Source organism: Chanodichthys erythropterus, chromosome 14, assembly GCF_024489055.1.
Source record: "Chanodichthys erythropterus isolate Z2021 chromosome 14, ASM2448905v1, whole genome shotgun sequence".
Lineage (NCBI taxonomy): Eukaryota > Metazoa > Chordata > Actinopteri > Cypriniformes > Xenocyprididae > Chanodichthys > Chanodichthys erythropterus.
Genome location: NC_090234.1, coordinates 34865732 through 34889032, shown reverse-complemented (window position 1 = coordinate 34889032; position 23301 = coordinate 34865732). Strand labels below are relative to the sequence as shown.

The 23301-nt window shown below is 35.9% G+C and overlaps 1 protein-coding gene across 1 annotated transcript in view; it reads right to left on the bottom strand.

Annotated features, from left to right (window-relative positions):
- The window catches only part of slc49a4 (solute carrier family 49 member 4), a 49509-nt gene that overhangs the window by 25057 nt on the left and 1151 nt on the right, over window positions 1-23301 (bottom strand). The window contains exons 2-5 of the mRNA XM_067410002.1: window positions 20292-20385; window positions 12442-12710; window positions 10078-10207; window positions 3081-3189 (exon numbers count right to left, since the gene is read on the bottom strand). Of these exons, the coding sequence (XP_067266103.1) occupies window positions 3081-3189; window positions 10078-10207; window positions 12442-12710; window positions 20292-20385 (602 nt within the window). The remainder of the gene's footprint in view (window positions 1-3080; window positions 3190-10077; window positions 10208-12441; window positions 12711-20291; window positions 20386-23301) is intronic.

The window sequence follows — 23301 nt, the reverse complement described above, 5'->3', positions numbered from 1 at the left end:
GGGCTATGATTGGTCATTGTGTTTCTGCTTTGGATCCGTCTATTAGCAGATATATTACGTATCCGCTGATCGGTGTAAGTGATCGGTGAAGAGCACCAAAGATGTCTATTTACAACATGTTTTTGAAGCGTTGATCATTGTAGACAATCACAGACGTATCTGTTGAGCACGTGAACACAATGGCCTATCAGAGGTGTTTAAAAATCCGCTCAACAGTGCTTAAAATGTTAGGGGGAAATAATGGTATTGAAACATTTTTAACATTTCAGAACTGAGTTGGTACCAAAGTCGGTACATTTGACAACCCTACAATACATACAACCTTATTGTAAAGTGTTACCACCAAAGCCAAGGTTTATGAATTCTACAGTAATTCTTAATTAAGTTTTTTCAATGCCAGGTTTTCAAAGTTATCCAGGCTGAATTAATTGTTGAAGTTTAATACTTAAAGTTTTGGATTTGGAACAAATCCCCAACCAGAATGTTAGAGGAATATCAATTCACTGCTGCCTTTTTTTGTTTGTTTGTTTTGTTTTTTGTTTTTTACAATTCTTTTAGAAATCTATATATAATTTCAGTTTGTCTGATAACACTTATTTCTCTTCAACCAGATTAAATGACATGGAAAAAAGACCTTCTCAACAACAGTGAAATATTAAAATGGGAGAAGGAAATGCTTGCGGCGTATGCTTTCAATTGTTGTTAAAAAAAGAACTGAGACTTGAATGAGAAGACGGAAAATTCAAATTAGTCTCACAATGGCTTTGGCAGCAAAGACATATTGTGGAAAAAGGCCTTCTATCTTCAACTTGCATGATTTTCTTTCCAATACCCGTTCAAAGACCACCTAGTTTACCTGGAAAAGAAGCTACAAGACATGAAAACAACATCTTTGTCCCCGCAAGCCCATAATTCAGCTGGGCACAGAATGCTGTGTGATTGCTTTGGCCCATAACTCTAACATTTCAGATGCAAATGTGAGGAGGCTGGGGAGAATCAGAAACTCTGAGGTGGAGAGCTCATCTCATTAAGCTGTGGTTGGCCCATCAAAGATGAAGTACTTTTGTGAGTATGCAAATAAAAGCGTCTTGAGCATGTATGTTTGATTAGATTCTGATGAGCTCTGTTTGGAGAGGGAACGGCTGGAGAGGGCAATCTTCATGTGGATAGATTTGGATTTTTTAAAACTATAATTAGATGTTTTTAACAGCTTGTTTTGAAGTTCAAAGTCCACCCATTCAGGCCTGTCAGTTTTTTAAATGAGAAAGTATAGAAAGGCAAACAGTATTTTAGTCAGAGTACTCAATACTTCAATGTGTGTTTGAACACCCAGGGTTAATTATAGTCAACAGAGTCAATAACCATTTAATCTAGGGGAATTACATTTCATTTTGATCATAAACCCATTGAATGTGCAAATGATTTACACATCTGATTACTTCGGACCCACTCAATATATTGAAACATACGGTGGTGCATTGCTACCACATATTATTTTTCCACTCAATTATGTTGTAATAACAAGATATGTTGTTTAAACAATACATTTTCTCATAATAATATATTATGTACGTCACGTGATGTGACAATTTGGGAAAAAGGCCTTTATCACAGTCTACGTTCAAAAAGTGGAAGCTTCATATAGTAAAATATCTTTGCTGTAGCTTGTATCAATGGCAGTGCCCATAGAAGGGTATTGTTGTGATTTATTGATGTACAGTTCATCACAGATACTTCATCAAAACACATAAACAACAGTTTATAAACATTAGTCGGGTATGATGAAACAAAGAAAAATGCTGTCACATTATTCTGATGCATATTTCATTATTTAAAGAGGCACGCTAAAGCCTACTGTATGTGTGTGCACAATACTTCTGACTATTGAGTCTGACAATCGTTTTATTAAAGAAATGCAAGAATTGAATACAAACGATATATCACATTACACAGTATTAGTATTTGACAAGGTTATGCATTCCATAAAATATTAATTATGAGTAAAGACTGTACAAATTAAACAATAATAATGTTCATGCTGCTTTCATGCACTTACTTTACTTTCCAATACAATCATCAAGTGTTAAATCAAACTGAAGTTGTTCCTTCAATAAAGAAATATTTCCAGCCCAGAGTCAATTATTCACATATAACTGGTTTGATCATCTTAAATGAGTTAAATCCTCCTGGTTTGAGTGCAATGATTGGACAGCATTATATTGTAGACAGATTGGAGATTAAACATAATGCTTCTACAATAAAAACAACAACATTAAAAATAAAACGAATGTATTCTAATTATTCTTCCAGCAGTAACTTGAGCAGCGTGCAGATAATTTTTTATCTCATAACTCTGGCAACAGCGGCAGCGTTGGCAATCGCCTCGTTCCCATAATGTTGCACATTGAAATGGAAGATTACACACATGGTCGGATATCATGTAAAGCTAAAAAATGTTTGAAATACTGTTGGTTATTATCATGATCAACCAATTTAATTTTCTTGTCAAAAGTGACGACCGTCCATTGACAATAATGCAGGCGGAAATTTAATTATGTTACAAATTGAAGCCGGATGTGACAACACAGGGACTGCCATAAAGGCCCACAGGGACTGCGATAAATTTCCCACTTTGTCATGTCATGTACAAAAAAAAAAATAATCTCGTTTAACGATATAATATCTCGTTATAATGGGAAAGGCATATCGTTTTGATGACAATATGTTGTTATTATGAGAAAATATATCATTTTACTGACACACTATCTCATTATTATGAAAAAAAAACATATCGTTTTAACTTTAATAACTCGTTATTATGAGAAAATGTGTTGTTTTTAATGAGAAAAGTGTCATTTTAACAACATAGCATCTTGTTAGGAGAAAATATATTGTCTAAATGACATAACATCTTATTACGACATAATTGAGTGGAAAAATATGTAGAAACATATGGGAATGGCCCAATTCTGAATAAACAAATAAACAGGTCATTATATTTGTAATTCTTCTTTTCCTGGAAACCTTATGATTACTTATAATGTATCATCTAAATGGGCCAAGCAAGGAATACGTCTTACCTGGCTGATTTTAACAGGAGTTAAAATCATGTCCAACACACCAGCCCAGCCGGCAACAACCCCTGTGGGCACGGAGTAGGCGAGCGCTATCATCAGGAAACGCATGTTGCTGAAAAAGCAAAAGCAAAGATGAAGATTTATGAAAACTTTTAGCAATAGAGCACTATGAAAGCACTTTAAGATACAAGGCTGTATTTTGACAGTGTATGACTCCCATTTTTGAAAGAGCAACAGATCTTTCAGAACTGTCATGAAACTGAACATCAAAGCTTGTGCATCTCACACAGAGTCAAATATTGTACAGTTTCCTTCCTATGCCTTCCAGCCTTTCACAAAAAACATTTATCCTACCTTGCAGCCCAGTGACAGAGAGATAAAAGTCTCCCGAATACAGAAAATACACAGAACTGATAGCAGATGCAGATATCAGGGAAGCATAATGTTAGAATAAAGACATGCGCTTTGTCTTTCATTGATTTAGCTTCCTCAACCAAATATGATTCTTAAGAGGACACTGCACATTATCAAAAAAAAAAAAAAAAGAAAAAAAAAAAAAAAAAAGAAGTCAACTTTCATCTGAAAAAATGATGCAAATGCACCAGTGAACATGCAATGTTAACAGACAGCTTTCTTTAGGTAATATAGACCTTCATATTGAGAGTTTGGCCAAGTAGGAATTGTTTCGAACATCTAATTAAATCTAACTGACACACTGGGCAAAGCTATGCATAATATCAGTATCTGCATGTTTTTAATAAATCATATATCTGCAGGGCACAGCTGAAATTTTACGATTTCATAACATTATCTATGAGATTCAATAGCAAGTGTTATTTGCCAACAAATCCTTCTTGAAGCTAAGCAACAACAAAGTTGGTCTGTAGATACAAGCATTAATACAAGCACAGTGCATGGTTTAGTGTACTGTCAATTTTGTGGTAATCCTGCCCCGATACAAAAATCCCTTGCTATGAGGGATGCTTTTTCTTCATGTATTAGCATTTTTATGAGCATCTATCCAGTCGCTGGATTGCTGTAGTCAAGACTGAAACAGGTCGAGAATCCCTTTGTGGAATCAGCCTTTATGTGCACCTTCTGGCAGGCCTCCAATCAGTCCCAACCCAATTACAATCACCCTCCCTTCTCTCTCTATTTTTCCCTCAAGAGTCTCAAACAGTGTCTCCCCAACTTACCCCCCTATAAAACAAAGCATCTGAAACCAATCATGAGAGCTCTCCAAAGATGCTTTGTTTATCTTTTGTGTGCTTTATGGAATTTACTCATTGCAGTTTGGTTCTTGGTATTTGAGTCTTTAAGGCTGTTTTCGGTAACACTTTATTTTAAGGTCTTTTAACTAGTTGCTTATTATCATGCATATTACAAGAATATTGGCTGTTTATTAGCACTCATTAAGCGCATATTAATGCCTTATTCTGCATGACCTTATTCAACATTCTTAATCCGACCCAATACTTAAACTTAACAACTACATTATTAATAAGCAGTAAATTAGGAGTTTATTGAGGGAAAAAACTTAGTTAATAGTTTATATGTGTTCCCTATACTAAAGTGTTACCCTGTTTTCACACTTAGTTATAAAAAAAGTTTGACTGTTCTATTGGGATCTAATACCACAAAATCAAGATTATGTAAGACAGCCATTTTTAACACCACGTCCATCAACACTAATACTATTATATCATCACTTTTACCGCAGAAATCAAACAATGGATAATGGTTCCAATAAAAGTGTGAACATGCACAAACAGATTAGACCTTGTGCAAAATTAGGCTTGTGCAAAATTGAGATATTAAGATTATAAATCACACACAGTTTCTGCGAATCTCATGTTAATCTTGAGTACATATAGAGTATTATTGCATCCTTCATATCTTGGAAGTCTTCAGTTTTATCATATTTATAAAAGATAGATATGCTATACCGAGTCTTTCCGAAAAAAGCAGAGCTCCTGGGCAGAGCTAAAGAGTCACGAGCGCGTGATGCTTTTGCGTAGAGATTGTCTGCAAGCTGTGACAACTCTGTTGCCGCCTTGGAAAAACAAACTTCATCCTCTGTTCCCTTAATGCTGGGTTCTTTGGGAAGCTGAAGAAGGTAATCTTTCCCTCACAACCAAAAACACACTCCTTTGGTGACAGGAGCTGCGTCTCATTTCGGAGGCTGCGTCCTCCAGAGGTCGCATTTGAAGGCTGAATATTTCATCAAGTATGTCTTATTTAAGAAAAGTAACCATAATAAAATTGACTGATATTCATTCTGAGGTGTAAAATATTGTAATTTCTTTCTTACGTTGCAATCTAACACCTCAGCCCCTGAATTGGGACACAGCCATTGTTGAAAAATCTCTTGGCTTCGGTATCCCGACCAAATCCCATCGATGGACATGCTCTTGCTCTGGGTGATGTGTGTGCGTACGCTTATCAGGGAGAAGTGCATATTGAGATACACTACTACTATTACCCCCCCCCCCCACCCCCCACCATTATGGAGTGAAAATACTAACTGGACCATAGAATCCTTCACATCTTACACACCCAAAATCTGTGAATTTCACTGCCAAATCAGAAGCGCAATAGAACAGTTTTTTAAATTAAGTCACAATTAGTAAAATTTTACGGTAATTAGTTAGTTAGTAAATTGTATGGCTCCTACAGTAAATGATGTATTGTCTTATATAAGTTTTATTTTACCAGAATCCAACCATTCAACCATCTGAGGTAACGTAGTTAGCCTACTTTATTGAGTATTTCCATTTTATGGACATATGGTAATTCCATTTTAACGGACATTATACAAAACTGCTAAATCAAGCTGTTATATTCATATATTTATTGTCCAACATTCCCAATTTTTCTGATACATGTACTTAATTCAAAGGGGACCTATTATGCAAAATTCACTTTTGCATGGTGTTTGGACATAAATGTGTGTTGGCAGTGTGTGTACACAACCACCCTATAGTGATAAAAATCCACCCACTCCTTTTTTTTAATCCCCATAAATCATAAGCAGTGTCTCAGAACAAGCCGTTTCCAGATCCCTGGCAGTGTGAGGTCACAAAAGCCACAGGCCCCGCCCACAAATGTTGACAGGCACTGAAGTTTGAACATAGACCCGTCCTGAGCGCGTTCACAGCGAGTCCGCCATTGCTGCACTGACGAGAATCTCTCCCAAGAGTTTTAGGTGTTCTGTAGCTGGATGGATTAATCCACATAGCTCTCTCCATTTACTCCTTAAATCTGAGCTGCTGAAAACGAGGTGGATTAACTTGGTTTTCCAGGAAAATGCTCCCTCAACTCTACCGAAATTTGTATGTCTGCGTGAATCATTTCACACTGCTTTGTGAACGAATGTCAATACAAAGGGACAATACAAAACAGAGACTGTGCTAAAAATGTGCTACTCAAGGATATACAAGTAAAAACTGTTCGTGATCCAGCTTACAGTCTCCAGAATGATACTGGATATGGCAGTAATGAAGGTGAGGGCACTTTATTACAGTTCATCTGAGTTTATTTACGGGTATAAAGTTTATTAAGCACCACCCGAAAGGCATAAGGTCTTCATATATTTGTGTACTGTTAGTTGTAACAGGTGTTTCTGTGTAATTCGCAATGTTTGTTGGTGATGATAATACAAGGGAAAAAGAGAGAGTTTATGGATAATATTTAATGCACACTTGCAGTGTTTTATCAAGCTCTTACAGTGATTTTCTAGAGTGATAACAGACGCTTCATCTTTTGTGTGAAGTACAATAAACGTTATAAATCTCATCTAAAAAAATTTGGCCATCATTCGGACGGTACAACAGGCCTGTACTAATATAGTGGATGAAAACAAGAAGACAATATAAGTTATATCCGTAATTGAACTAAACTATACCTGTTCTATCGCCATGCAACATATATTAGCAGTTTCTGACATTATAGTGCGTCCTGACTCCTGACACTGGAGAATCAGCTAGTGAAGCTCCGCCCTCTCAGGCCAAGCACAGCAGCACATTTGCATTTAAAGGGACCACACTGAAACGGCTCGTTTTTGCTCAACCCCAAAAAGTGGCAATTTTAACATGCTATAAAAAAATTATCTGTGAGGAATTTTGAGCTAAAACTTCACATACACACTCTGGGGACATCAGAGACTTATTTTACATCTGGTAAAATGGGGCATAATAGGTCCCCTTTAATTTCATATGTTGGTATTAATTCAGTATATATGAGCCTAATGCTAATAAATAGATCTTTTAAAGAATTTTAACCCAAACTGACTGGGTTTCCAGAGAGCAAAGTTTTTGTGAAAAAAGTGGAAGACAAACACAAAGTCTGTAAAATAAACTGTTAAAAGGATTTGATGATCACTAGTGATAGTATTTTATTCTGTATTATCATCATTCAGGTAGGATTTCAGCTTTAATGTACGTTTTGTTTTAACAAAGCAGCTGATGTTGCCATAGAAACTAGTGAACTGCCGACCTGCTTTCACCACAAAATGGTGGAAACGCAGGGCTGCTGCTGGGCGCCGGTGTTGCAATGGAACGTTCTTTGAATGTTCATATTCTTTGACTTTACCCGGCAGTCAAAGCGGCATTACGTCACAAAAGTGCGGACTCAGAGGAAGACTGTGAGGGTTTAGGGTGCCATCCAGCCACTATTATAAAAAAACTGACCAGGAGGAAGCAAAGATGCTAATTATTGGCGGGCTAAAAGTAAATGAATTACTTGTCGACAATTTGAGTTACGTGTCACGCTACTCATAATTACCTCCAGGTATGAATTGCTAGAAGTGAAGGAAGTTCTACCATCTACAGTCTATTAACAGGAAAGTGTGTGGAGAAATCAAAGCATGCTTTCAGTGTCTCATAGCAGCCTTAAAGAAGGCAATGGCAAAAAAAAGGTGTTGATGGAGAACCCTTTCTCCCAACTGTAACCCCTTTATTAACCTCACAGCTGGGGAGATCGATATCCATGCAGCTTTTTTTCCCACCAAGAGCTTATTTAGATTATGGGATATGATGAGAAAGCCTTTCTTTCCTTTCCTTTGACAGGTTTGGGGGAGCCATCAAGCCAGAAGGATCATCAGCTAAGTGCCATTTGTCCTTGGCAGGCCCCGTTGGGATCTAATACCCCAAGAAGAGGACTGTGCAAGACATAGTCATTTTTAACACACAGTCCATTAATACTAAAACTATTCTATCATCACTGTTAGTGCAGTAATCAAATGCTGGATAATGGTTCCTTTAAAAGAACAATGAAATTATGATGCTCTCTGCAACAAGCAAATCTGGCTTGAAAACGTTAAAGATTTAGCAAAGTAAGGTGAGCCAAGGACTTAGGAGTTCAGAGACTGGAGGTGAAATACAATCATGATCGCACAAACCCAGTCCGTATCCAATGAACTGTCCCTGTAGACTAGCGGTTTTACAAAGCTCTACCAATCTGCTGCTTCATTCAGATACAAATGTAAAACGGCTACTGGAACTCTGCCTATCGGAGAGACTCCAGACAGCATTACAGTCTTGATAGGGTAACTCCGTCCATTCATGTTTGTTCTTCTCTTTGCTTTCAGCTCTGCTGTGAGTGGGAAAGTTTTGGCGTTCCTCAGAGGGGGTCGAACTGCAGACTCTCTGCAAAAGTGAAGTTCAACAGACCTTTCCAGTCCACACATTTCAGCCAATTCCTCTAGTGTTGATGTGAGAACATATTCAAAGCAGGAATGGCTTCCTCTGAGCTGTGAATATCACCCTCCCCAAGCGTTGCGGGTGAGACTACATCAAGAGGATTCTGACTAGCTGTAACAATGCCACTGTGGTCACACTGGCCTTGATGAACTTCACTGGGTTTCTAAGTGTACAGATTAAGATGTTCTATTAATTAAGGATGGTCAGCATGTGACATCATAAGGCTTGGTAATTAATCTGCAGGGAAAGGATCTTTGATGTCTTTGATGTGTATTAAATGACAACCAAAGCATATGGTGAGTGGCAAAATGACAAGATCCTGTTCATTAAGATTCTCTTTTGTAAAAGCAATAGTAAAACTTCAGAGACCGTGCTGAGATCAGGGAGACAGTATCTGGAGGTTACAAAAGGCCGAAAATAACAGATGTCCATTTTTGTGTCCATGTGCAGATATGCCCAGTGCAAAATCTCTTTTGAATGCCAATGAGGAACACTGATATTCATGCTCTAAATCCATACACAAATACAGTTAATATTGTGTTTAGGTCTTTTCAAATGTTTGAATTTTTGCAATTGGATTTTTAAAGGGCCAGGTTTTTTAAAACATTTATTCATTCTTATGCCATTCCGAATCAGGTGGTTTGTCGTCAGAAGAACACAAAAGCAGATATTTAGCAGAATATTGCTCAGTTGCTCTTTTCCATAGAACAATGGCAGTTAGCGATTCAAGAAGAAAAATGTACCAAAGTATTCAATATGACTTGTGAAATATGCAGTACTGTATTATTTCACAGTAAAGTTTGGGGTCAGTGAGGTTTTTTTTCTGAAAGAAATTCTTTCTTTTATTTAGCAAGTATGCAGTATATTGATCATAAGTGAAAGACTTATATTGTTACAAAATTTTTCTGTTTCATATAAATGCTGTTACATTACATTTCTAACATTTTTATTTTTTTAACAAAATAAATGCATCCTTGATGAGCATTTTTAAATCGATAAAATATCATACAAGCACCAAACATTTGAACGTTAGTGTATTCAAACTGTTTAAAACCTGCTCTGTGTGAAATAGATCAAAGTTATTCAATGATTTTGACCAATATACTGTAGTTTTCAGTGCATCTGCATTTTAACCTGGGGTGCTGTAACAGGCACAAGAACCAATTAGTGGTGCACAGTTACTTCTCTGTGTAAGTGTAGAAGACTTTATTTTAATGTCCTACTTCCAAACCTCCATTCCTTTAACAAATCTCTTTTCAAAACAGTTACAGCAGTCTGGTAAAGAAGGATCATTGTTATACCTCAGTAGCCTGCAGATACTGCTCCTGTAGCTGAGACGTTGGCTAGCCGCTGCCACGCTGGGAGGGATGGGCGGTCTGGATGGGAAGTAGAACAGCACAACCACGAAAAGTGCTGCAATCATCGCAAACTCTGCAAGTTCACAAAAAAAAAAAAACAAAAAAAAAAACAACACAACATTTATCATGCGGCCACAGTGTCAACATCAAATCTCACAAAGATTTTACGGATTCAGACTTAATCTATCTCTGTTAATTAGAAAAAGAGCTTAACGCGCCTGGCATTCCAGTGCAATTTTCAGATACTAAATTCAAATTAATGAGAGATGGAGTAGCATCCAAACCAACATCATTAACGGTCATTAGATGGCTCACATTAATCTAGAGTTAACCATGAGTCTAGCAGATTTATTACAATCCTGTAGAGGGAGGAAATGCACAATGAAACAACTGATCAGCTCATTAACCCTAGTACACGAAAAGCTCCTGCTTTCCAATGAGCTCATCCACTGCTGGAATCTGTGACGGTGCGACCAAATTCATTATTGAGCATTGAGGTAGACAATAAATTTGGCATACAATATCTCAAAACCAGATGCACTGTCTCTGCCAGAACAGGCTTCAGGTTGAGTTCCTAAATTTTGTGTCCTCCTGGGCACTGTCCACATGATAAAATAAGTGCAGTTTTCTTGGACAGATCACACTTTTATTTAGCTAGTTAATTTCTACAGTACTGTTTCTATAAATCTATACTTTCAGTCATAAAATACAGATTTATTAAAAGTGCCGTAGAACATGTTTTCAAAAGATGTAATACAAGTCTAAGGTGTCTAAGTCTAAGAATGTGTCTGTGAAGTTTAAGCTCAAAATACTCCATAGATTTTTTTTTATTCATTTTTTTAACTGCCTATTTTGGGGTATCATTAAATATGCGCCGATTCATGCTGCGGCTCCTTTAAATTCTCGTGCTCCCCACCCCCCGAGCTCCCGACTGCTTTAAACAGCATAAACAAAGTTCACATAGCTAATATTACCCTCAAAATGGATCTTTACAAAGTGTTTGCAGCATGTCTAATCGCGTAAGTATGGTATTTATCTGGATGTTTACCTTGATTCTGAATGAGTTTGATAGTGCTCTGTGGCTAAAGCTAACATTACACACTGTTGGAGAGATTTATAAAGAATGAAGTTGTGTTTATGAATTATACAGACTAAAAGTGTTTAAAAAATAATAATAATAATTAATAATTTAATATGACTACAAGGTGGTGCTTCTCTCAAAACATTTTCAGTACAGGGCATGGTGCCGATGACACTTACTGAGTTTGGTAATGATACCCCAAAGCATTCATAAAATATAACATTTTACAACAAAAATTCAAAATGGTCGACACCCAAAATTTTCCTGAGCACTAGGAGGCACTGTGCCAAAACTGTGCAGGTACCCTCAGATTGTGTTATGTTTGTCATAACACAAACCAAGTTTGGTTTGAATCAGCTAAAGCATTTTGGAGATTGCGTCTCATTTCGAAGGCTGCATCCTCCGGAGGTTGCATTTGTAGGCTGGATACGTCATCGAGACACTCTCATTTAAGAAAAGTAACTATTAGATATTAGATAAGCCAAGTAAGAAAGAAATTACAGTATTTTAAACCTCATCATGAGGAATAATAGTTATTTTATTCTGGTTACTTTACTTAAATAAGAAATCCCTGATGACGCCAAACAGTCATACGGATAAGCGCAACTTACGCAACATAGTACGTCATGGTGTAGCATAATACCAGTAGTACGTTGTGCAAGTTATGCTTTAGATGCAAGCAAAATCAGTTTGGCTGGAAGCTAGTTGTTTTACTTTATAACGTGTTAAATATGGATATTTTTCTTACACAAATGCATTGCTTCACTTCAGAAGGCCTTTGGAGTACGTGTGGAGTTTTTCTTCAGTATGTCAAAATCCAGTGCATGTGGCTGCATCTTGATGCCCAATGTTGCAGTAAGTGGCCCAATGTTGCAGTAAGTGTCACAATGACTTCTAAACTACAAGCAAATCAATGTCTTTTCTATGTATGAACGTAAAGGCAACATCTTTCAATTTAAACAGAGACAGAGTATCAATCTATTATAAGTAAAATTTCTCTCTCTCTAAATGTTTTAATTTTCTGAATCAGTTAAGCAGAACAATGTGAGGCAATCTTTATAGCGAGGTTGAACGCAAACTACGTTAAGACGTTTGATTGTGGTATTTGGAGAGCCAACATGGATGGCTTTCTTGTGATTGCTTTTCTATATGGCAAAAGCTTAAAATAGTTTAATATTTATTCAGAAAGAATGCTGTTGCTGGATTGTCAGCTGAAAACACCGTACCTGCATAAAGAACAAACTGTATCCTGTCTCCTATGTGGTTTTGGTTCCAGTAGATGGTGCTTCCTAATTTCTCAGTGTCATTGGGTGCAGGGACAGCTAATGGACCAATCAGAAAGGCACAGGCTGACCCCAGGTAGCCAATAAGTGATGCAATAGCGGTGGCCGTTGCCCTCTGATCAGGAGCAAACCAAGTAGTAGAAAGGAGAGGACCGGCACTCATAATGGTAGGACCAGCTAAACCATTTAAAAGTTGTCCGCCATGAATCAACCTGTAGATTTGAAAAAAGGGGGGAAAATGAAAGACACCATGAGAACACAATGACACAAAGGCACAATGTATTTTTTGCATTTTAAAGCAAATCAAGAAAATATAGGTGTGCTTTTTCCTGTAAAAGTCACAGTCACAATGCTATATTGCACAACGCTGGCCTTCCATGGCATTGATATGTGTTGACTAAGTTATCCGAGAGTTTTTAGGATGTTGCTATGCAGTAGCTAGGGTTTTCTGGGCTGTTGTTTATACTGGCCCAAGTCAAAAAAGGTATCCAAGATATTTTATTTCTATATATACTTAATTTCCTTATTCAAATTAATGCATGTCAGACAAATGTCTGAGATAATTAACCATTTAAATTAAAAAATGGTTACAAATGCAATCACCTGAGATTTGTTGGTTTCTAAACACAAATTGATGCAGCCCCTCCATCAGAGTTCTATCAGAGTTGAGGTTTGATAGCAGGGGAAACAAAAGAGCTTTATCTGTGAGACAGGATGACTGAGTCCCAGCGGGGAGACTTGTGATAGCCTAACTGCCTGAGTAAACGCTGCAGTGCTTGTCCCCAGAATAGATCTTCAGCACTGGCAAAGATAGAGAGTGACTGAAACACTTTTCCATTTCTACAGCCCAGACGCACACAAAACCAGACCGAAATGATCTTTTACGTTCATGGTAATCGCTATCATAACGATCAAGAAGTTTCTTGTGTCAGGTTTTTTTCTAGTTCCTTCCTAGCAATTGTCACAAACTGAACAAAATGTTTTAAAGTCTATTCTTGTGTTCATGAAGATGTCAAGTTCTTCACTGTGGCTTGTGAAAGAGTGTCTGAGGAATGGTAAAAAAAAATCTCTGAAGTGGAGGATTGATAGTATACTTTAAAACCAGCTCACAAGTGCATTTGCTTTGGTCAGCACACATCATATACAACATTTAAACAGCCCTTTAAAAGGTTCTTGAACCTTACAGTCCACAAAAGATTTTAGTTCAAACTAAGTTATCGATCATGCAATGCTCTTCTCAATCCCCTATCAAATATTATGTGAAAGATCCCTCGACTATTCCTCCATCTTTTGTTCCAGCATGTTGACATCTGATTCTGCAGAAAGGTGTTTTTTGCATTCATATAGCATGTTTCTTGACTGACATTAACCCCTGTGACATATTCATGCTGCTAAGGCCTGTGTGTTCTTCCCTGTAATGCAATGGGCTAGAGTGCACTGTGGGATTTTTTTCCTGAATAAGAAGAAGTGGTCTACATTCGCATTGATTGCAATCATTGTGATACCTCTCACGTAGCTCATAATTGGATCGTAGATTATTCTAAATCCTACACCTTGAGCCGATCATTATTATGACTTTACGTTTGTCAATTACGGTTGGAAACAATGAAAATTGACAATTCTGGTACAAAGAATGACTACAGATATTGCCTACTATATCAAGGCCAATTAATTCCAGTCTGAATGGATTCTTTTAGCTTATTTTAATTAAGTAAAATAGTGTTAGAAGAACCTTTACTATATTGTGATTGTAATCAAATAAAGGCCAGTGTTAGGCACACCTCTCAACGTGGTCAATGGGTGTTTATCATTATAAATGCATTGTGCATTTTAGTATCTGGACTGCTGCATAGACCAATCACCATCCAGGGCTGGAATTATCTGTTTTATAATATTAAGTATGGGTAAAAATTTGTAGACGTGGGACTTTCTATGCCAGTGATTGTCTAATGTCTACCCTGGTGGGTCTACTCTGAAATCAATGCAAGTAAAATGCAACTAATGAAAGAATTGCGCATTATTAGAAGAATAGAAAAATAATTAACCTTATTAGCCAGTAGAAGAGAGGAAAAAATGTTATGATTGTATCCTGTCAAATTCTACAGTATTTTGGTGCAAACAGGGCTGTCACTTGGTAGTGACAATTCAAGTTTACCACAATTCAAGTGAAACCAAAAAAATTATCTTCAAAATTCTGACTTTGGATGTGCGCCTCTATGTGAAAGTTAGGGTATATTTAAATTATTTAGCTCATATTGCTTTAGAAAGAATCATCATTTCTATTTATTTTGATTTCATTATGTAATCTGGTAAGCATATTCACTTCCAGTGCTGTCTCCCTGTGTTTTCACTTCCCTGATCGCTGTTATGACTCAGAGGAAGATCATTCGCTGCCAATGACATTCATATTACGTGTTCATAACCAGCCTTGCCTTGAAGTTCCACTACTTTTCCACTTTCTGTTCTGTACATACTAACACAGAGAAAAGTTGTTACACAAAAGGTGATTTCCATGTTATTTGAGCTATTTTTTATAAGAATAAAAGATGTTTACATGAGAAATGCTAAGCAGGTGTAACAATTAGCTTATTCTAAAATGCTACAAACAATTCGTTATTGCAAGCATGGTTTACAGTGAGTTTAGTAAAAGCATAGTATTAATCTAATGTGTAGCTTGATGTCAATTGTAGCTATAATTCACCTGTTACCCAGATACGATTATATTTCATGACGTATGTTGTCTAACCAATTCACATAAGGTTGTAATTGTTTTGTTTTTTTTGATAATAGGTGGGTATGTATATCAAGATCAAAGGGATGTGGTTGGGCAAGCTATGAAATGCCAGAGTAAAGTATGCCACAACTTGCATTTGACAATGGTGTTCTTGTCATCATATCTCCTGACAAAATCAAAGCAATGTCAATATTTTCAGTTGCTGAATGTAAGATTTTCCATATTCCAAGCTAGCCTGCTGCAATGGTGACGTCTCCTGCACATGCGAGTTGGGAAGGTTACAAAAATGAATCTGGAAATGATTGGATTGATAGATTCAAATCAGTAACGGTTGAGGCAACAAAAATGACATTAAGCTATTTTTTGGATGGTAATTGTAATATTACTACTGAAATGATATTAGTAATTAGTTACACTGTAGTTACTGCAAAAAGTTATATTATTACTGTAACACATTACTATAGTAATGCATTACTGCCCAACACTGTGTGTGTGTGTTCACATTTACACATTTATTCATGTTGGATCGCCGCATGATGTCCTGAAGCAAAAGCTGCTGAGAATCAGTGTCCTATGCTATATTTCTTCAGACGACAATCCGATATGAATCAAAGTAAGAGACGAAAAGGGAGAAATGAGTCTCATGCACTGAGAAATGTAAGGGCAGTGGAGGAGTGGTAATTTAGCCTTAGATGATTCTGATCTGGCATGAACAATGTAAGGGAGGATTCTTTGCTTTCTAACAAAACTGCTGGGCTAACAGGATTCGAATGCAAATTTTATAACATCAATGAAAGTGACTGAGTAACATGTTCTATAAATGGGCTGCTTTATTCTGACCAAAACAATAATGGTACTGCCAAAATTATACGTCAAACGAAACTAAACTAAAAGTCAAACCCAGAATAAAAGAGGAACCAATTTAAAACACACTGCCAGCCTTAAAATCACAGCCAGTGAAGACATGATATAAACATGTCCTTCATTTAATCAACGGAGGGAAAAAAATAGTAAAAAGACTGCCTTTCAGTTCAGTTTGGCTTGCAAGGAACATTGTGCCTCAAACCAAGTGACTCCTCTTCACCGCAAAAAAATAGACAAGCACACAACAGCCTTTAATCTGTGTGTGCTTCCTATTGGAAAACATCTGCTGCGACTACAATCACTGTTGATTTGAGAACAACAATTGGCATTTGTAATCAAATGCCATTGTAAAAAAAAATTCTATTTTATTGCAACTACTTTCTATCATGATTGATTCACAGCACAGAGTAATTCCGAGACCAAATCAATGCTTCTAAAATAAAGATTTAGGTTAATAAAAGTAACTGAAAATCAGAGAAATCCATGAAAGGGCCTGATTAAAGAAACAGTTCACACAGAAATTTAAATGATGTCATTATTTACTATTCTTCAAGTCGTTCCAAACACAGATGCTGTTATTTTTTTCAATAGAACACAAAAAGATACATTTAGAAGAATCTGTTCTCTGTGCCACTGCTCTTTGGCATACAACCACTGTTCATAGAGTTATCACATCGGTCAAAAAAGAAAAAAGAAAAAAAAAAACCCATCAAATAATAGTGTCATGTCACTCTTCATAGAGTTATCACATCAGTCAAAAAAACAACAACAAAAAAACATCAAATAATAGTGGTCCATTTGACATGACACATGGCTTCTGAAGCAATAAGATTATTGGAGGAACAAACTGATTGATATTAGTACTCATTATAAGAGCTGCAAAGCTCTTCCAAATTGCTTAGTGTTACACAGAAAGAAAATATATATACAAATACAATATGATAATAATAAACAATGACATAATTTGTCATAAATTTCTTCTATTTGATAAAAAACATGCTTCCATTATAAGCCATCTAAACTGAGCTAACTGATATCTGATGGTGTCCAATTTACTCTTAAACCATCAACTCTTAAACAAAACAGCACATTCAGATCAGAACGGCTCATTCTAGTGCAGCATATCAATGATTACCATCAGTCACATGCTGGATCACTTGATATGCTAGACGGTCATTACATTTTAGTAACTTTTTACAGTTTATTAATGCAAGTGCTGACACCTAGCGGTAGCTCAATTCACAGCTGAAGTCACCATGATGCAAGATGTGTATGGCCTCCTTCTTGCTAACATCTTTTAGGTGTCTGTGACCTGAGCCCAACCAAAGATTTCAGTAGCACTCCATAATCCCAAGTTTTATATTTGCAACACACACACATCTAATGACTCAGGCAGTGTTAAACTCTAAAAAGAAACAGTGTGTGAGTCATGGGGTCTAGGCTGCGTTTACACTGACATAAACTCTTTTTATTTATTTTTTTTACTCACATCTGACACAGATCAGAATTTGTTGCACATGTGCATGGCTGGGTAGTTTTAAAACTTTTAAAATGTATTTCACTACAGATTACAAAATACATTTCATATCCATTCTGAGGCACTTTCAAATGTGGTTTTAAATCAGATACATATCTGGACATCTGTCTAAACACATATATCCGATTCCCCAAGCCACCACAAAGCGAGGGAAATGCATCTGCCCACAAAGATAGCTTTAAATGTCATATTTTAAAGCAGGTTTGCCAATATGTGCTCACACTAAAGCTTTTTTATTGAGGTGGAAACAGAATTGCGAACATAGAAACAGGAGCATAGAAACTCTACCCAGTGAATTTTATAAATAAACAGCTTAGTTACTAAAAGTAAAGCAATCACCAAAGGAATCATTTTGGGCAGGAATTAATGCAAACACAGATATTGGATACCAGTTGTGTCTAAAGTGAATGGAAACAGGTGGGAAAAAATCATTGGATGTGGTCAAAAGATCAGATCTGTGCATTAAGACTTGCAGTGTAAACGCAGCCTAAGTCCTAAGCGATCAACCAGTGTTTTTGCAACTAATGTACTTTTACTGTTCTAGCAACTGCTAATTTAAAAAAAACTACATATGAGATTTGATCACTATTTTTACACAAAGATAAGACAGTCCATTTAATAATGTTTGCTGGTGGTGTAAATGTATTTAAACCATACATCATAAGCTGTACCAGGCTTCTAAAACATAAAACACATGACAGAGTTGAGTCACTTTGTATGAATCAATAGACTCGACACATTAAGTGCCCCAGTGTTGAAATCAGCCATTACATTAACAGTCACTTCAGGCAATAGCTGCTTGCAATGTATCTTTGTTTAAATGTGCTTGTGATAGAATATATAAATATATAAAACAATCAACATAACCTCTGCTTTCTCTCTCATGTAACCGCCCTAAAAAGCTTTTCCTGTTATATCAAGCAAATGCACAATTTTTGATTATATAACTGAGAAGGTCAATGTGTCACTGTCTATTACAGTACTGTAGGAGCTATAAAGCTACCTAGCAAAAAAAAAAAAAAAAAATCTTAATGTTAAGTTGAAAAAGAAAGCTATACAAATGCCTTAATGGTGGTAATGTACTAGTATGGAAAATGATAATTGACCCTTTTAACTACATACGTTTATTAGATAATGGTTTTATAAAAATGGGAAATAACATCATATAGATACAGAGAGTAACGCCAATCTTCATGAATTCATTTTCAGCAGTTCACAACCAGACCCACGTTCTCTAAATTCAATGGATGAACAATATTCTGCATGCCTAAATGATAAAATATGATTTATGCTCATTGATGTCTTATAATGTAGTTTTATATTGTCAGTCGACTTCAGACAAAAAAGCTAATCTAACAAAGTTACATGCATCCAAAGTCATTTAAATAACCTTGCTTAAATGTCCATAGGAGTGTAGTTAGCTCTTTGTCAAAACTAACAATAATAAAAAAGTTTGTTTCCTTTTCTCACAAGTGCAATGAGAGGTTTGCTATAGTTATTTCTTGATGTGCTGATGTTAGCCATGTGTGAATGAAAAAGCTTAAAGAGATAAGAAGGAGCGAGAGAAAATGGAAAGAGGACACAAAGCAGAGTAGAGGACAGGAACATTCAATTTTAAAAGGTAAAAGAATCCTAATCTAAAGCAAACAGAGCGCAGTGGTCCTGTTAGAGTGTTCCACCACTATGTATTTAAACAAATGAAAAAGTCACATCTTTAAAGTGGTACAACCATCCAGCAGTACCCTGTACCTTTGTCAATGGGTAACACACTTCCACCTACGTGTTGCAGCGAATTTCAAGTCAGCATACATATTGTGACAAATACATGTTCAACTTTGTTTATCGTTAAATTGTATTATTTATATATTGGCCACCCTGCTCTCTATTGAGTATTGAACATTGGTGAAAAAAAATAAAAATAAAAATACTAAGTACATCTAACCACACAAATACAGCTAAATCATAGGGCTGCACAATTAATCAAATTTGTAATCATGATTACAATTATGGATGCCACAATTATGTAATGGTTCAAAGGCGCAATTACAAAAAAAACAGTCTACTTACATTATTCTATGCTTAAGATGTGTATTTTTTCTTTCTACATTTTATCTTAATGTTTTTTTCCCATTGTTTTAATTTTAATTTTAGTTTTAGTATAACATTATAATACCATGCATATTTTTACTTTTCTTTTATTTAAAGAAGAAACCAAACCAATGTACATTTAACATTTGAGGCATAATGCTATAAAAGCAATAAAAGTTTTTCAGGAAGAGTGTTTTAAGCTTGTTTATTTTGATATAAAAATATGGCGTGCAGTTGCTTCAAACAATGGCATAAAGCTATTCAAAACATCATTCAATTGACGATGTCAATATATATATATATATAATATATATATATATATATATAAAACAGATATGGAAATTTACCCTTTCATGCCGAATATTGTAATAAATGCATTTACAACGTTGAGCAATTCAAGATGTTTGGAAAGTAATCTTTGATCTTCTCATGAGTTATCTCATGGGGAAATTGAGGAATTGCATAATTATGCAAGTGATGAGGAACCAAGCAGGTTTGGCTAAGCAAGTATATGAGTATATGATGCACCATATTGTTTAACTTATTGTGTACATATTGTGTGAGTCTTACCAGCGTCTGTAGTGCAGGTCTTTGAGGGGCACACTTCGTAACGCTGCACCCAGAACCATGAAGAACGCTGATAGCAGCAGAGATGCTCGCAAACCTTTGGCACAAAACAGAGAAGAAGAGATATAATCAGACAGATATAATATCTTGTAAGCTTTTATTAACTGAAGAGATTATTTGTTGGTGCAGATCCATCTCCAAGATACTGGCAAATTACGCAGACTTATCTTGAAGATATTAGGATTAGGAAATCAGAGAAGATGAGAATAGTTCTTTTTTTTTAACCATCAAGTATAAGTTTCAAGTTTAATTTATTTATATAGCACCATTAAAGGTGCCCTCGAATGAAAAACTGAATTTATCTTGGCATAGTTGAATAACAAGAGTTCAGTACATGGAAATATGCTGAGAGTCTCAAACTCCATTGTTTCCTCCTTCTTATATAAATCTCATTTGTTTGAAAGACCTCCGGAAAACAGGCGAATCTCAACATAACACCAACTGTTACGTAACAGTCGGGGTGTACGCCCCCAATATTTGCATATGCCAGCTCATGTTCCCAACATTATCATAATGAAAAGCATTAGACAAGGGCAGAACGTCTGGATGTGCACAGCTGAATCAACAAACTAGGTAAGCAAGCAAGAACAACAGCGAAAAATGGCAGATGGAGCAATAATAACTGACATGATTCATGATATCTTGATATTTTTAGTGATATTTGTAAATTGTCTTTCTAAATGTTTCGTTAGCATGTTGCTAATGAACTGTTAAATGTGGTTAAAGTTACCATCGTTTCTTACTGTATTCACGGAGACAAGAGCCGTCGCTATTTTCATTTTTAAACACTTGCAGTCTGTATAATTCATAAACACAAGTTCATTCTTTATAAATCTCTCCAACAGTGTGTAATGTTAGCTTTAGCCACGTAGCACAGCCTCAAACTCATTCAGAATCAGTGTAAACAATATAACAGTATACAATACTCACATAATCCGACGCATGCATGACGAACACTTTGTAAAGATCCATTTTGAGGGTTATATTAGCGGTGTAAACTTTGTTTAGGCACTGTTTAAGGCAAGCGCAAGCTCTGTGAGCGGAGAGCACGGGATTTAAAGGGGCCACAGCATAAATCGGCGCATTTATAATAATGCCCCAAAATAGGCAGTTTAAAAATATTAATTAACAAAAATCTATGGGGTATTTTGAGCTGAAACTTCACAGACACATTCACCTTAGACCTATATTACATCTTTTAAAAACATAATCTAGGGCATCTTTAAAACAGCAGCAGCTGACCAATGTACTTTACAACATATGATAAAATAAACAAGCAAAAACATAAAAAAGGAATTAATTATGATTTATTGGTGACAAAACAAATGTTAGTTTGTCCAGAAGGTATAATGAAAATCTTTACTCCATTAGCATTTTCCTGGATTCATGAAACTGAACTTTACAAACATTTTTGAGTATAATAGAAACTGCGGACTGTGGTTTTTGGCAAACATGGCATTTATAGCCTGTGGCAATTGCTTTCATGTTGAGAAAAAAAGGGAAGGTGAAATGCTCCCACTCAAGATAAAGAGTGAAAATGTGGTTAGAAGCATTTTCCTTAATACATTTACTTAAAAACATGCACTTTCTTATCAAAGACTCCAAATAAAGTGTTAATGTGTTAATAAACAGAACTGGAACGTCACGTAGCTGTATAAGCTAATGAGTGAGGTGTAAACATGGGGAAATTGAAAGCTGTAGACATTTGTTTGACATTATAAGTCTTTGAGATGTTTGAAAATGCACCTTATTTTCAGGTAAGATAACAAGTGAAAGGCAGTGGGAAAGTCTTAAAAACATAAGCTTTCAGTTCTGTTTGACCAAACGCTCTGTTCCAAACGCAAACCATGTGAGTGTTTGAGGAAGGCTCGAAAATGTCATTTTCAAAGGCTCAAAACAGATTCCTCAAACAATGATTCTTATCTTAAAGGGACAGTTCACTCAACATTATTTACTCCTCTTCATGTCCTTTGAAACCAGAATACTGTTATTTTTTTTTATATGAAACCTAATCTTTATGTAACTATTACCATGGTTTTACTATTACTATTAATATATATATAACATCTGAAGTCATACGATAACTTATAGGCCCATAAAATCGATTCATCGCGATGAATAGATTTTACAGCACTACGATAACTTTGTGTGAGTAAAAGATTGAAATTAATGTTATTAGTCTTGTTCTCCACAGAAGTTCTTATTCCAAACACATGGTGTAAGTACTTGTTCTTAGAGGTTTGCGGTCTTTTTTGTCAGCAACAGCTTTGAAAGGCTAAAGTCGTTAACCGAAATGGTTTGCTCTACGTCAATGATGTGTTTTGACAGTGTTGGCATCTATTTTTTGCACACAACACGGATAAGTTACAAAAGATAAATGCGCCAGCAGCGTGGATGCACTTCACTGTGACTGAGAATGATGATAGCTAGAGTAGCAGCAATATGTGAAATTTGTTCAACCGAAATATCAAAAATGACTTTACTTTACAACGACTGGTTTATTACCTATGAACACAATGCACAGAACAGCATACTGATTTGAAATACCCATTTAGCCAAAAGTAATTTGGCGGTTTCAGTTTTTGGTTAAATTAAAGCTACAATTTTCATTTTTGGGTGAGCTCAGTATTTATTATATGTGGTCCTTCAGATGGTTCCTGAACCAACTTGAGCTTTGGTTTAGAATACATAATTTAAATGTGTATGAATACCAGAAACAAATTTAGGTTTAATATTTGCCTATATCTCTAATGGCAAACAGGGGCTCCCTTCAAAATATCTTATTTGAAATGTATGAAATATCAGAAAAAGGAACTGAGATTATATAATGTGAAGTTTCCTTAAAAATAATCAAACAATACGAAGAATATAAGAACATGGTAGGACATAATAAACTTCAATTTTACCATTTTATATATATATATATATATATATATTCTTTATGTCTGTTTCA